This window comes from Anopheles coustani, chromosome 3 (assembly GCF_943734705.1).
Source record: "Anopheles coustani chromosome 3, idAnoCousDA_361_x.2, whole genome shotgun sequence".
Classification (NCBI taxonomy): domain Eukaryota; kingdom Metazoa; phylum Arthropoda; class Insecta; order Diptera; family Culicidae; genus Anopheles; species Anopheles coustani.
Genome location: NC_071288.1, coordinates 1,168,263 through 1,183,202, shown reverse-complemented (window position 1 = coordinate 1,183,202; position 14,940 = coordinate 1,168,263). Strand labels below are relative to the sequence as shown.

General features: G+C 42.2%; 2 protein-coding genes across 2 annotated transcripts; both read left to right on the top strand.

Annotated features, from left to right (window-relative positions):
* Positions 1-554: 554 nt before the first annotated feature.
* On the top strand, positions 555-1,890 carry LOC131272060 (G kinase-anchoring protein 1-like). Its single transcript, XM_058273678.1, has 2 exons — positions 555-883; positions 949-1,890. Exons 1-2 carry the CDS (start codon positions 704-706, stop codon positions 1,741-1,743), a joined length of 975 nt encoding a protein of 324 aa, XP_058129661.1. The 5' UTR covers positions 555-703; the 3' UTR covers positions 1,744-1,890.
* An 11,277-nt stretch (positions 1,891-13,167) lies between these two features.
* On the top strand, positions 13,168-14,513 carry LOC131272059 (uncharacterized). Its single transcript, XM_058273677.1, has one exon. The coding sequence runs from the start codon at positions 13,168-13,170 to the stop codon at positions 14,509-14,511; it is 1,344 nt and encodes a 447-aa protein (XP_058129660.1). The 3' UTR covers positions 14,512-14,513.
* The last annotated feature ends 427 nt before the right edge of the window (positions 14,514-14,940 follow it).

Below are 14,940 nucleotides of genomic sequence, written 5' to 3'. Positions count from 1 at the left end.
TCGACTTACGCGGATTCGGAGATACGCGGTTTTCAAAATTTGACAGTAGATTGGGTTTATTACATCGATTTAAATTCCTGAGATGTACAACCACACGAAAAAATGTGTAAATTACACATTTGCATAACTTACGCTTTTAATTTCGTTTGTTGCAATTTATGTAGTTTGAATACGCTTGCATTGCATTCATATTAATGGACAAAGAAAAATTTTGAATATTCTATGATACATGTACACAATAGCTCGATCTCTTAACTCCTAATATAAACTATGTGTCAAGCAATATTCGAGATACGCGGAAATTCGAGATACGCGGATTTCTGTGGAACGCAAAAACCGCGTAACTCGGGAACAGACTGTACTGCAGGATAGTAATTTAATTATCTTTAAAATAAAAGATGTTACTGAAGTGCGATGCAAAACTGTGTTTTCAAACGGAAGAAAATTATTGTTTCCAATCAACAAACAATTTGTGTACACCTTGATCGATTTTTTTTAAAACGATATGACGTTTCCAAATTGTGTTTTAAAAACATTCGTCCTGAAGGATATCAAACAGTGGCCTGTACTAGGAAATACAAAAGTATAATTGTCCCGGGGTTTTGGCCAAAGATCGAAGTTACTGGAAAAGCTGTGTACGATATTGTTATGCAGAAGCGTCGTTTGTGGTTACATTCCGTAAAAAGGTTTCGCACATAAAACTATGGCCACAATAGTTCCTTCCAGATTTGCTGGGTTGAAGATCGAGGACGATGACGACGAATTTCGGAAACCTAAACAAAAACCAAAATCAACGGCCAATACAAAACCGAAAGTCGCATCAACCGCGAAAACCACCGCTGCGAATCAGTCTGCACAATCGCAACAGAAGAAACAGAAACCAGTAAGAATCCTTGTATCCTTGTGCATCACAATCCTGGCTTCATCTAGGATTTTGTCCATCCACAGAAACCTCACAGGAACAAATCTGCACATCAAGCCGAGCAACAGGAGCAAAAGGAACAATGGTCCAAGTGGCAGCAGAAAGACTCCGAACTTGTAGAGAAATCCTACATGACTGACCTCGAGCAAGCGTTATTATTGTCCAAATTGGACTTCGAGGCTAACAAAACTAAATATGATCAGGCTGAACAAGAAGCTAAACAGCCTACGGGAAAAGCAAAGAAACCAAAGACGCTCTCATTACAAGAATTCCAAGAGCAGGTCAACAAGGACGATGCAGAAAAGGAGCAACAAAGGCAGCTCAAACTGGCCGAGGAAGCGTACAACAGACAGTATTCATTTTTCGAACAAATTGATCTCGAAACGAAACAAATTGTAAGCAAGGAACAGATAAAATCTCTTTTCCAGGCAAGAGATGTTTCTTCGCCCGCATCGAAGGATATTAAAGAAAATGGCAAAAAACACAAACAAGTTCAAGCTGCAATAAACGAGGTAGATCAACTTAAAGCGGATAATGTGTGCCTGAGGGAGGAAATTGCAATGCTGCGCGATAGATACAAAAAAGTGGTCAGTTTGCTGAAAAACGGAGAGATGAAAGAGAAAACGGAGCTTTTGATTGAAATCGAGAAACTGAAAAAGGTACAAGAAGACATGACGGCAGAAATGACTGCGTTGTATGGCGAGCTCGAGCAAGCAAAGTCCAAATCCAACCAGGATAATAGTAAAGGCAAGGACAAGGCAACCACCCGTCGCTCGGTGCGATTCGATGCATCATCGGAAAAACCGTCTACCAACCCTTGATGAGTCTAAAGCTGAAGTAAGTAAGTTGAAAGATGCAAATAATTTTCTTAATTTAATTAAACAGGCGCACTTTTTGAACAACCCATAAATGAGTACGAAATGAAATATGAAAGTGTATTCAAACTGCATAAAATAAAATCAATTTCATTTGAATTACGAGAAAAAATAATTAATGCTTTGATTCTTCACTAAACCTCTTACCTTCGGGCATCGATGATAACGTTTCCTTCATAATAATTTCTTCATGGGGCGTAGAGTTAATAGCATTGAAATTAACTTCTATAAAGTAAGGATAATCTATATGCTGAAAAGTTTCTTTCCATTTTCACACACCGATTTGTAGAAAATACTTCTTAAGCGATTATCACAGATCGTTTTGATATCGTTCATATCAAACATGATGGCACACATGATAAGGGAATAAAATCTCTTTCAATCACTAAAGAACTCCTCTGAATCCTTCCAATATGTAAAGAAAAATGCTGTGAATAAGCACACCGAGAACATAAGAACTTCCCTTATTCCCCTCCCCCTTCAAATGTTTTAGAAGAATTTTGGTTATGGTGTGGAAGTAAACGTGATGAAACTTATTGAGTTGTGTCAACTTCTTATGAACAACGAGTGTGTAGGCATTTTTTCTCACTCTTTCAACTCCCTTTATTAACAATATCTTGTGGCTCGATTCGCCTATTCCACTGCCAACCACTAAGTTGCCACCTAAATCCCACGACAGGCAACACATGCAGTCGATGGGAATCAAAGCAGATTTTCCTCCTGCATGGAAAGAGATACGAAATGAAAAAAAAAAGATAAACTCAACAAAACACTCCGCAGATGCCTCCCTTCCTTCCTTGCCCCGTACCCACTGAAAAAGTGGAGGGTTGAAAATGAGTGAAAATCCGTTTCGGAGGAGAACGTTCGGAGAAGGTGAAGAAGGATTATTTCAATTCATATATTGAGCACGCACGTGGGCGCAGATTGAAGGAAACGGAACGCGGCGCACGTTTTCCCCCACGCCACCGGTTTCCTCTTCCCAAAAAGTTGTTTCAACAATTGAAAACAGATGAAAATCGTAAGCCGGTGGATTTGGTGAGTGTATTTTTTCTCCCTCGTGCTCCTTCCGGATCGAGATCGACTGGCGTATGGGAAAAAAAACTAGCAACTCGCATACGTTTTGCATTCCCGGTGCAAAAATAGCTCAGAACAAAACTCCAAAGCGCGGATGATGTACGCGAGTAGCACACATTGGAGGAGGAAAAGGAAAATAGAAGACAATGCGCTTCGGGGAAATCTGGTAATGTTTACTGGGAAGCTGTGTGTAGGAGAGAAGGGTACAAAGGATTTCCTTTTTTGTATCCTCGTAGTCGGTTGAATCTCCCACACAATACACACACACACCCCACTTGCGGTGGTGTACGCGAACATTTTCCGCTCTTATGCCGGTTCTATTCCATTAGCGATACGTTTGTTTGATTTAATCCGTCGTATGGAAATTCATCCGAAGAGGGATAAAAAAAAAGTTTAGCAAAAACACGCACATTATTTGCTTTTGAGTGGATAAAACTCGTTTTATCTCTTTTGGCTGCATGCAAAAATCAATACCCAGAATATCAGTAGATTTAAAACCCGTGAAAACTTCACCATGCGGTTTTCAATTTCTAATAGGACAGAGATCGATGACAACTACGGCTGAAATAATGATGATAGGAAAAGAAAAACGACATTTGCGGTCTCTTTTCCAGGTAGCCAAGACCACGCGCCTCTATGTAGACACGCGGGAAACTCATGAGCATGAGCAGGATACTTGATAATTGTTCCCTGATTGAACGCCATTTTCCAGTTCTATGATCCACCAGCGGAAGTAGGAAGTTGCACGCGGTTGCATTGTATGATTTATGGTGGAAGATTTGCGCGAACGTCCTTCCCCCCAGGATAACGATGACAATGATGACGATGATGATGATCCATGGGATGAGCGACATATCACAGTTGCTTTACGCAAACGACCATTGACGAAGTTTTCGATGGCTTCGAACTGATTGGTAGCCGGGTCTGGAGGAGAAGAAAACAAGTTTATTGAATAAAAAATCGTGGAAAAGGGATACCGATAAAATCAAATAACGTCTCACCGTATTTTTTTAAAATTTGTCTACTCTGTAAAAAACGAAGAATCAATTTCAATCAAGTAATTTAAATTAATGGAAATGAGGCGCCTATCATTAATGCTCCTCTTCCCAACAATCCCTCATCAACCATTCCTCCGCTCCGCTCTATGGTGAGTGATTTCCAGACCATAAAAAATCTATTCCACATTTTGTCACTGCTTTATTTGTTCTTCCCACTTGAAGTTGCGTTGAATATTCATGATTTAGGGAAGCGTCAGGAGGGGGGCAAAAAAATCCGTCCAACGGTGAGCTACAGCCACGGCCAGAGGCTTTCCTGCGGCAATGCCGGTCGGTGTCCCGGGAAAGTGCGAGCAAAGTGACAGTTGTCGTCACGTGGACGGACATGTCCTGCTGCAATAATATTTCACCGTGCCGGGACCGGGAAGTGATGGGCGGAGGTGGAGGAAAAATACGGTTTTGCCACAACCAGAACAAATGAGTGCTCCCGGGGAAAAAGACGGGAAAAGTTACGGGTATTTGCATGGAGTGGTTTTGGACCGTGGAAAGGAATCGCTAGACCGCAATTGTGTCCGCTAGATGACGATGTTGATGGTCCTTCCGTTACCCTTTAATGGAACGACAAATGCCATCACTAGGGGGAAGCCTATTTTTTCTACCCAAACCAGGGTTCTCGAGGAATGTGATGGGCTTTGATTTTTTGTTTTATTTTGTCGCAATTTAAACCCCTTCAGCAATGCTTTCAGCGTGCCGGTTGATGAAAAAATTCTTTAAATTTTCGTCAAAATCGTCATTTGTGCACTCTTCATATTTATAATGTTCAGACGTCTTTTACTTGCATATGACCTCATATTTTTGCTTTAATATAATTATAAAATAATATAATTTAACTTTTCTTCCTCGTAACCCGGATGGAGTGATTTAAAATCAAGAGCTTCGAAAATAAATTCATATGAAACTCATCCACAAATGTATACAGTGTGATATTTTTCATTTTCCAGCGTATGTTTTCTCCTTCGTGTCCCGGGGGAGGACGTGCGTCCTTTCACCGGCGTATTCCCCGCGAAAGATAATGGAGAGATTTGTACCATGAAATTGTCACCAAATTGATTTTAGAACTGGGGAATAAAACGGTGTTGGAAGTGGAAAAAAGCTGTTTACAGTAAGTGGATTCTTTTTTGACAAAACCACTTCCGCGATAAAAAAAAAAAATGGGGAGCAATTTGGGAAAGATGTGCGTCTATTATTCAAAGTTTCCCACGTGACTGTACATCAATCACGTTTAATTGATCTAAAAAGAATTTTGCCGAAATTTGAAGAAGATTAATTGAACGTGAAATGATCAAAAACCCAGTCCAGCCAAATAATTGAATCAAAAGCAAAACTGATGGTACAGTAAACTGCTTATTTTTCCTATTTTTTACCACGTTCGCCGGGTAACGTGAGATGATCCATTTTTATTCCAGTTTCCACCATCGTGAACTGACTGTTTAATTTACTAGAAAACCTGCATCGATGGCTAGTGGAGTTGTAAATATTGCTCTTTTATGCGCGAAGAGATTATTCCTTCCATCGAATGCAACCAAAGTTTGCAACCGGTCCACCAACATTTTCTGTCCATTTCCAACGGGTTGCATTGGGAAACACCAGAAACGAAACCAATGGAGGTTTACCTCCCCCACCCATATCGGCAGTAATTAACGGTTGAAAAAGGACACGAGCCTTCCGGAGTGATGCTCCGGAAGCCGCAAATATCGCGTCACGTGCCATTGAACAGGGAAGATTTATTCGCTCTGGGAAAAGGCACCGGCCGCCCCAAGGAGCACAAGGACGCGGTCGGTCATAAATCATCGGCTGAGATGGTTGGTTTACATCGTTTGCCTTTCTGCTTTTGCGGGGAAATTTGACCGCTTGAGTTAATGTAAACGAAACAAGTTGCATCAGTGTTTTAAAAAATTACTTCCAATTTGGGTTTTCATAACGGACGGTTTTTAACGAAGTGATTACTTAGTTAGTCCTTCCTTGTCATTTTACGAATACAATATTTTTAACAGATGTAAAGAATTTTTCTTGTAGAAACATTTTTACATAGAAATCGGCAATAACGCTTTATTACTTTTCCATTATTACTCATAGTTTCATAAGCACTTTATCAGAGAGGCACTTTATACCATCAAAATCCACGGCTGCAAGCATCACTCGTCACGGATGTCGTCGTCGTCATCATTATCATCGTTAGATATCCACCCTTCCCCCGCAAGGATGTGCTGTCGATTTTGATGGGCCTGATTTTCCTTTTTACTCCCTTCTGGATCCTACCATTTTTTTTAAATTATGCACGTTGCCTCCGCCCGACTTCCGAGTTAACAATTGCCGTGTCGTGAAAGACTGGCGTCTCCATGTATATACCTGGTAACGGTGACAACCTGCGGCCGTACGAAGGATTGATGGGTAGCGGGAACGAATGTAGCGCGTATACGGCAATGCCATCATCATCGTCACCGATATCCACCTCCATTCTCAAACACCTTCATGTGCAGGCTCGTTGAGATTGTGGTTTCAGTGGCGGCTTAACAATTCCGGAAGAACTGTGTTTCAATAGGATAGCAGCTTCCGGAATTGCAGCAAGTTAGGATACCCACCAGTACAACTCGGCTCCAGTAGGACAATTCTTCGATTTGAAAAAAATTGAAACGAAAAACCACAAACACTAATGCACATGCCACATGCTCTGGCAGGCTTAGCAACAGTGCAGTGCGTAGTAATATACATAAGTCAGAACAAAATAATAACAGTTGCTTCTAAGAAATAAAGTCGATCCCTTACAATGTGGAGCTGAGGAAATACATGGCTAGCCTAATATAAGTTCAAACACTACAAGAAATTTGTAATGTTATGTTTTATATATTAGATAAAATTAGTTAGTTTTATGCTTTCTTACTGCTTTGCCCATCCACTCTGGTCAAGATCAACCACAGGATCGCTCGTTCAATCATTCTCGTTTCAATGTTTATCATTCCATACTTTTTAAATACACAGAGCCATCTTGGTAAAGTAGTAGGCCATAGCTTTTCCAATTTTCGTTGCCAACTATCTTGCAAATGATTCCAAAATACGTTCGAATTCAACGTTTCGTTACATCTCATTCGTTTTATCACTCATTAATCATTTCGGTCGATTCTTTCAATTATTATTATTCTAACTAACTCCGCTCATTCCCTACAGGTCCGTCGTTCGTATTGAGTATTACGATTTTTTTAGCAAATATCCGATCCATCATACTGAAAAAGACTCAATCAATTTGTTGAAAAAACGACACCACACGAACAACATGCTCTTTAAGTTATGTCCACAAGGGTAGATACTCCCATGCCGTACGGAAATTATCGTCATGCCAGCATGCTTTCACCAGTTGCTGACTTGCTCTGATTGTTGCCACTCGGGGGAAGGGGTCTGCACCACAATGACGTTATTCTGCTCGGTTCGTCCTATTGTGTCGTGACGTGCGGCGTCCCGAGGATTCGCCAGAGTTTGCCGGTGGTTGGAAATGCGCGCGCTATTCACGGAAAATCTCTCGAAAATCTCTCTCTGGCAGCCTCTCGGTTACCCGCGCGGTCTTGTGCTTTTTCCCTTTTTCGCGCCCAACATGTACTTTATTATTCGTCCCCGAATGTCCTCCTGTGTTAGAATGGTTTTCCACGGTGCTGCAAGGATTTTAAAATGAAACCCCGCGCGCTCGAGCGAGAAGGCACGATCTCGGTAAGCCGAGTTTTCCAACGGGGATAAACACGTGAAGGGCGGTGGTTACGGTCGGTGGTCGGTGCGGTTTGTTGCGGTTTGTTTGCCGGTGTGATTTTCCTTCATTGCATCCGAGCAAATCTCACCGGAACGGATCTCGCCAATCGGGACCACTAGCTAGCGACTGCTGCTTGCGCGGGCCTCCGGGGTTCGTCCATCGGGTTGGCAGGACACTGCAGGAGACGATGTTGGTCGTCGGTTTTGCGTAAGTGGCGGTTTGAGATTCATTCCGTTTTAAATCGCTCGACAGTTCGGTCGTGGTGCTGCGATCGGTCCGTTCGCTCGCGATTCGAGTGTCGTCGATGGGTGGGAAACCTTTTTCCGACCCAACATGTGTGATTTGAATGGTGGAACACGCGAGAAAATCCATCATGATTACTGAAGTGTTTGTGAAGTTTTCTTAAAAAAGACAGTTTGTGCAAAACGAAAAAGTAAACCAACCCGGATAACTTACTAATGTTAATACCCTCCAAGAGAGAACGATAAAGTGATTCATATAAACTGAACAACGTGTGGTAGTTGGACGAATTGTTTCGTGTAAGTTGATCATCATGAATTTCATTTAGTAAAACCATTTTTCAACAGCGTTCAAAATATGTCGAACATCGAATGTATTAATTAATCGATGGGTTTTTAGAATAGGCTCAACGATAATAATTCAGTTGAAAGTGGCGCTTTTGGTGGAAACATTTTCGACGCTATCTTGCATCTTTGAAACAAGATCCAATTACCAGTCAACCAAAATGCAACCGATAAGCAAAAACAATTTTTGTAAATCGTTACCTAATCGCAAAATTTGTCCGATATCCTCTTGCTTGTATGATTTTCACCCTGCCTGCTTGGACAGATGTGAACATTCAAATTTTAAATTTTCGATCCCCCTCCGTATCACTCATCACCCTAACGGCTTAGGTGGCTGTTGCGTTGCCGGCAGGAGTGAGGGCCACCGTCGGTTGTCGTCACCGGGACAATGTGTATCACTTGATTTATGGGGGAACTACTAACATCCACATCGCCGCTAATGGAAGGGTTAACACATGAGCCATCGGCGTTGACGGACGGGAATCATGTTACTGAAATGTGGCTGATGCTGTGGCCTCGTGCCCTTGCTCCCATTTGCACCCCATTTCCTTGCAGAAGGGAGCGTACCGAGCCGCAGTATCCCACACGTGTGTGTGGTTTTTTGGCTGTAAAATGGAAAGCCTAAGTGAATAAAAAAAAAACTCTGGCCGACGGGAAGCCATCGCCATGGGAATACCGTGTTTTATTGAGAGGGTAAATATGAGACAGGTTAACCAAGGATACGTTATCGAGGATCTATGCCTTACGAATCGAAAGGTTGTTTATAATATGTGCATAAATGGCATGCAAACGCATAAATTAAACATTTATATTACAACACAATTTAAATTATGCAGTTCAGAATAATTTTCAAAAAAATTTTAATGTACAGTACAAAACATTGTGTATGAAATGTTGAATATTTTCAAACATTTCACTTATCAAAATTTAACAGAGTTCATCATAAAAATAAGTGCAAATCAGGAAAACTTAACGCATAATTTTCAGCATTTCTCCATCCGCATTCCCAAAATTGGCAAACGGACGCATTACAGCAGTAATTGAATTTTACAATTCGCATAAATTAACTAGTGGTAGGTTCACATCTCCTATGACGAGGTTTTTCGATCGGATGGAAATGTGCGTCAAGTGTTTTACCCGTCAATCACGTGTTTATCAATGATGTGCCTGATACGACTGGGGACGCGCGTTGAGGACATTGAAATGCAACGCTCTGTATGACAAATTGCACCCGTCGAAAAAAGGGCATGGGTTGCGAATTCACAGTTTTTTAACACCTCGGAAGAGGGTGGCATTTGGCGAGAAGTTCATTTTTAATCACTTATTCTAGAAAAAAAAGAAAAACAGGGACACACTGCCACAAACCACATGCAATTTGTAAGGGATGAAAACCCTTCAGTAGATTTTACTTTTTACGTCGAGGGAAATGGTTGATCGCAATTTAAAAGATTATTGAAAACTCCACAGGGTGGCAGGGGTTTTTTTTGTTTTCCATGAAACGAATCAGAGAAACAAAAGAGCGAAGCAAATAAAATCCTCAAATTTGACGAAAGAGGAGAAATGTCAAATGCGAGAACCCTAATTGTGAATTGATTCCATTTCTTTCCGTGGACGATGACAAACGGCTTACAACAAGACCGATAACGGATTGCGTGGCCATCTTGCCTTGAAGGGAGATATTTTCATCAGGAGGGTGATTTATGATCCTTTGGTAAATTGAAACTTGGAATAAGAGAACCAAAGAAAAACACAATCACTTGCTGTAATCTAGAAACAGACGGTTTGGAGGATGGCGTTAAAGCATACGAAACGCGTCACAATTAAAGAACAAAAAAAATGCTGAAGCCGTGGAGACAGTTTCCATTTGGATTACAATCAATTTAAGATGATTAAAAAGAATTCTTCTTCTTCGCCTTTGTCCCACACAAACATAAATCTTTTCAGCGACTTTTAAAAACTTTCTTGTGCCTCAGATGCAAATGACGACGGGAAGAATAGAACTAGCCACACTCTGTTGCCCGTCGCGGGAAAATAAAAACCATCCATTCGCCATCGGTGGTGTGGCCACGGGAGCTTGCAGAAATGATAGTAAAATTGTGCAGATTCGTAACTTTTCATTGCATGGTTTTATTACACTTTATTCTTCGCCTGGCTCGCGACGCCGCCAATGGTTCGCAGTTATGCCCGGGGAGATTATATTTGTCGTACGTAAAACTTTTGTTTTTAATAGCGAAAGTGTAAAACGCCTGTTTTCTGTGCTTGTGAGAAGGGGAGAGCTTTAAGAGCCCATGATTCAGTAGCATCAATATAAAAGCGAAGCATAGGATTGTTTGGCAGTCCAAATTTGGCAGAAAACTTCATAAATAGCTATATCAAAGTAAAATTTCTAAAGTTAAGCGTCTGTAAATACCAATAATCCTTATTGTATAGAAGTAAAGGTGCCATTGGTGCAAAAGAATGGATGTATTCGGAAGGGATGACCAAATGAAATAGTTGACACGAAACAAGAACGAAGTACAAAGATTGACTAAATTGAATACAAATAGTGAAGATACGATAGTTTAAATCACCTTTCCCTGTTAAGATAGTCCCATTCCGAAGGCACTACAATCTCCAGAGGGTAGAGAATGCTACCTGACAATCTGCTGCGACGTGTGCCGGGACAACATTTATTTTAGAATTGAAATCGGAATGCAGGAGGAGTCACGTTGATGGTTTTGAGTGTGAAGATAATGGTCTTTTCTTTGGGCTAAAGACACCTATCATGTGGTTGGTACGATTCCAAGTCCTTTTGTTTTCACAGCCTGGAGGCTACCTTTCTTCGGTCCACCCTGTACAAGAAACCACTTTCTGAAGCCGTACCCGGGAGAGCCGTTCACAATCTCTGCTAGTCAAACAAAGCCTTAAGAAAAGAAACGATTCCGACAAGAAGTAGGAAATCCATCCCGGATGCTTAAGCTAGTCTAAATTGTTTAGTTTGGGTCATTATTTCCTCATCCTAGAGAAGACCTAGAGAACGGGAAACTTCGGAATGAATGTAAGAACTCTACATGTGGGCAGTCGACTACATTTTCTTTCTGCTATGGTTTGAATGTAAAGGTATTCTTGCATTCAATTTGCCTCTCGTTATGCATCAAATAAAATAAAATCTATGCATAAATTTACGAGCTCCAATAAAGAAGTGCCTTTTTAAAATCGTAAGCTCAGGGATTTGTCGCGTGCAATTAAAAACAATCTGTTTGTCGACACAGTTTGTGCTTCCCAAAAAGTCCCAGTCCTTTCGTTGCGATAAGAATCAGGCGTAATCGCGTGCGGTGTGGGGGTAATGTTTGCCGCCGTTGCTGAAGCGGAAATAATTAACTCCAAATTAACTTAGCATCTGCGGTGGCGGTTTACCATGGTACAACTGTGCCAATCCCAGCACGCGGCCTGGTGGAAAGTGGCAGTTTCCATTTCGTTGCTTACTCTTGCCCTCCCGACGACGAAATGTTGGCAATTGCGAGCCGGGTTTGCGTGTTACAAAGAGCGCCCCACGAGTGCAAACAATCGGCAAAGTTTTATTTCATTTTATTTTATCTTTACTCCATCAGCTCCCCACCGCGCAAAGTAAATATGCTCTCGGAGACGAAATTCCCGAAGCCCACACAAATTAAAATTAGCATTGCAAAACGGTGATCATGTCGCGCTCGTCCTGTGGCGTTTTTCTTGAGTGCAGTCGGGAAGAGTGTTTGTCCTCTAAATGGTAAAGCTAGTTCCACCGTCGGTTGCAAAGTTGCGGGATTTTATTTACAACGTGCTACACAGCAGAGCGGTACTTGATAATTCAAATCTCCCAATTTTTAGCCCAGATTCAGAGAAAGCACTCATTCCACCAGCAGGAGCATGGATTCGCGTGGGAGGATAAAAACCACAGAAACCACAATGACACTTTCTCCACCCAGTTTTTTTTCGTTCTCTAAGGAGGGAGAAAGCTTAGCCACTTTTGTGGAGCATCACTTCGGAAAAGTGGGAGGAGAATAACATTGCCATTCGGAACCTCCTACTAGCTTATGCTTGCAGCTTGCTTATCTTCTTTTTTTACGATTTGTCATTTCGCCAAAGAAAGCGGTGTAAAAGATTTATCATTTTGCTCATGATATAACGAAACATAAATTTAAACCCAAGGTCAATTTACAATATGTTTCGCAAAGGTTTACTCAATATTCATCAACAATTACACTAAACTCATCCATCATCCAGTATTAAGCTTGCTTTATTTCGTTCCCGAATATACATGTTCCGAATACAATCGTCCCACATACGAACAGACAGAAAACTAATTTACGAACATTTAATTTAAACGCTTCCACTCCAACATACAATTGAACGATCGGGGTGAGGTTTCCCATCCAACCCATGGTGGTGTCAATCAAAAACTGAGCCGTTTCAGTTTTATACCAAGTGTACGCCCGTACAGCGGAAATGAAAGACATCGGGAGTGAATGAATGCCGGTACAGCGGATCCTTTGCTAAGGCCGGGTTGGGCCTTATCTGTTCGAAAAGTGTGATGCTACGAGTGCAATTTTATTCATTTGCGACACTTGTCCCCAACAGAAGTGTCGCGTCCAGAAGGATGGACGCACACATACGAGTGGAATGAATTGAAACGGTGTTTTATGCGATAACCCTTCACGACACTTCCGGTACGGATGGAAATATACGCTTCCAGCAATCTCGCTTTGGTCGATGGTTCGATTGAATTTAAATTTAATTCAAATTATACGAAAACAAACCATCAGACGATAAGGAAATGGGGGAGAACTCATTCGTTTATCTTTGCCTGGAAACATTCCATTTTTTATCTCTAATAAATGTAGCTCGTGGTCTAATAAATAAATGAATTCTTTTCTAAAATTTAATTTATAATAGGAAAATTGTCACCATGACTGAAGAACTACAGACTCAGCAACAGCCACAACCGGCCACGGTGCAACCGCAACCAAAACAACGGCTTGGACCGCAAGATTATCGCAACTCGGAACTAGTTACCAAGCTGATGGCCGCTAATCCACCTTACTTGTACTCACCGGCCGTTGGTCCCCACAATTTCTTCTTCAGCGAAATGTTACGGTCTCTTGTGGCCAACAAACGCAACGAGAGCCTCAGTAATGCCTCCGAACAGCTCCATCATCACCAGCAGCACCATCAGCAGCAGCAACAACTCCAGCAAGCAGCACAGCATCCCGGCCAGGTGCCGAGTCATCTGGCTTTGCAGGCCGCAACGACGCGTAGACCACGCAAGCGCTCCTGGAGTCAACATCGCTACTACCCGGAAGCGCTGAAGGATGGTAAAGAGTCGGATGAAAGGCGCCCAACGCAGCCGGAAAAACCGCTCGAGTTGACAAACAAGCTGTCCGCCTTCAGCCGAAGCATTTCATCGTCTGCTGCTGCTGCTTCCTCAGCGCAAAAATACCCAGAAACCGACCTTCCCGAAAGGTTCAAAGCGCCATCCTATCACGATCGCAAACCGGAAGAATCGAAGGCTTCGCTCGGGGCGGAAAAGTCCTCCCTGAATAACGCCAACCTCATTCCGGAACCTCCGACGGCCTCGATGCCGCCGTCCGATTTGATCCTCCCACCTCCGCCTCCCGTTTGGTACCCTCCCCTATATCCCCCGTACGGTATTGATCCTTTGCATTTCTTCATCGATCTACGCGTTTCGGGCCACATCTACGATCGCAAAAAGGACTCAAACTCTCCAGGATCGGAAGAATCGTCACTGTCGGTGAAACGCGAACACTCCAAACTGATAGGAACGGGCGCCGATCGGCAAGGATCGGCTTTTAGCGTACCGAAACCAAGGGACACTTCAACCGGCAGTAAGCCATCAGGTGCCGGATCAGCCATAAATCTGGCAGCATCACTGGAGGAAGGTGGTGGATCTTCGGGGGAAGTCGTCGAAGCGACCGATCAACCATCGCCTGCTATGGGATCGTTGTTTTTGGGGGACTTTGCCGACCACAAGATGGATTCGATCAAGAACACAAACTATGTGCTGCAGAATCTGCCACGAATCTACGGAGACTTGAACGGGAACCATAAGATGGTGGATCGTTGTGCCGGAGACGATGATATGAATGGTAACTTAAGCGATGACCATGAACATGATCAGGACAGTAAGTCAGTGGAATCGGTCGAAGATTTGGTTGGTGATGAAAATAAATACAAGGACATCGATTTGAACGTAATTTCCGACGAGGAATCAATTGCTGTTGATGAAAATTAGCTATAGAGAGAGTAATTGGTGTTGCGTAAAGCAGAGAACATTTGTGTTAATTTCGAAAAATGAATCAATAAATGAAACATAACATATGAAGTGAATATGAACATGAAATGTCTAAAAAATGTTTACGTAGTTTTATTTTCTTCAAAAGAACTTTAAACCACATGAAAAGTACCAGGCACCTCCATCTACTTTTCTATTGTATCAACATCAATTAACGAATATCGCACCCCTAAAATAAAAAAGGGTAACGGCTGTGGGCAGTAGTATGAAAGAGACAACTCTATGCTCCACCTTCGTGAGGTAGTTCGAGCGGTCAACTTTACACACTAAACGCAGTCAAGTGAGGGGAGGCAAGCATGTCACCTGTATGTAGGAAAATTCAAAACAAATCGACTGAATGCTTGGGGCAAAAAGTAGTGCAGCCCTAAC